The sequence below is a fragment of the Fulmarus glacialis genome, unplaced genomic scaffold (assembly GCF_000690835.1).
Source record: "Fulmarus glacialis isolate BGI_N327 unplaced genomic scaffold, ASM69083v1 scaffold24574, whole genome shotgun sequence".
Classification (NCBI taxonomy): Eukaryota; Metazoa; Chordata; class Aves; order Procellariiformes; family Procellariidae; genus Fulmarus; species Fulmarus glacialis.
The window spans coordinates 727-1,503 of record NW_009210232.1 but is presented as its reverse complement, the minus strand read 5'-3'; the positions used below and the strand labels follow the sequence as shown (position 1 = coordinate 1,503).

The 777-nt window shown below is 65.9% G+C and overlaps 1 protein-coding gene across 1 annotated transcript in view; it reads right to left on the bottom strand.

Moving 5' to 3' along the window:
* The window catches only part of TBXA2R (thromboxane A2 receptor), a gene marked incomplete at its 3' end in the record, with an annotated part of 799 nt that extends 312 nt beyond the window's left edge, over positions 1–487 (bottom strand). Inside the window, exon 1 of the mRNA XM_009577115.1 lies at positions 8–487. Coding sequence (XP_009575410.1) covers positions 8–487 — 480 coding nt within the window. The remainder of the gene's footprint in view (positions 1–7) is intronic.
* Between the last annotated feature and the right edge of the window lie 290 nt (positions 488–777).

The window sequence follows — 777 nt, the reverse complement described above, 5'->3', positions numbered from 1 at the left end:
GCCCCACAATGGACCAGGCGCGGCGCTTGGAGATGCTGGTGTAGCGGGAGAAGGGGTGGTTTATGCCGAAGAACCTCTCGCCAGCCATGGTGGCCCCCAGCAGCAGCGGGCACTGCCCGAAGAAGACCATGGAGAAGCCGAGGAAGTTGCAGAGGTGACAACTGGGATCTACCTCGGCCCAGGCAAACTTGATGAAGTGGTAGGGGATGATGACTGAGGCCGTCACCAGCAGCCCCATGAAGTCCGTAACCACCAGCCCGCAGAGGAAGACGAGGAAGGAGGAGCGGGCCCGGCTGGACAGCTTGCGGGAGGAGCTGAGCAGTACGCAGAGGGCGAAGAGGTTGGAGCAGAGGCCAATGAGGCCGAAGGCGGTGGAGAACCAGGGCGAGGCGATGCTGTTCTGCACATTGCCATGGCCGTCACTGGCGTTGAACACCCCGAAACAAGTGTCCAACCGGCTGGTCTCGCTGCCGTTGGGGGTCTCCATATCCCCCCACCCCATCCCGCTCCTTTCGGCAGCTTCAGGAGGCCTCCTGGCTCAGCTCCATGGCGTGTGCCCCCCGCCAGTGCTGGCACCGATCCTGCCTTGCCCTGCGGGGACAAGGAGGGGGGTTTAGGGCCGGTCCCCCGTGGCCACGTCCACCCACTCACCGTGAGCCTGCAAACGTGGGGCATCCCACGGGCTGTGGAGGGGGACACCACACCAGGACCACAGCACGTGCCGGGCTGGCACTGCTCTCGGTGCAGCAGCAGCGGGGGGCGCGGGGGGGCCCCACG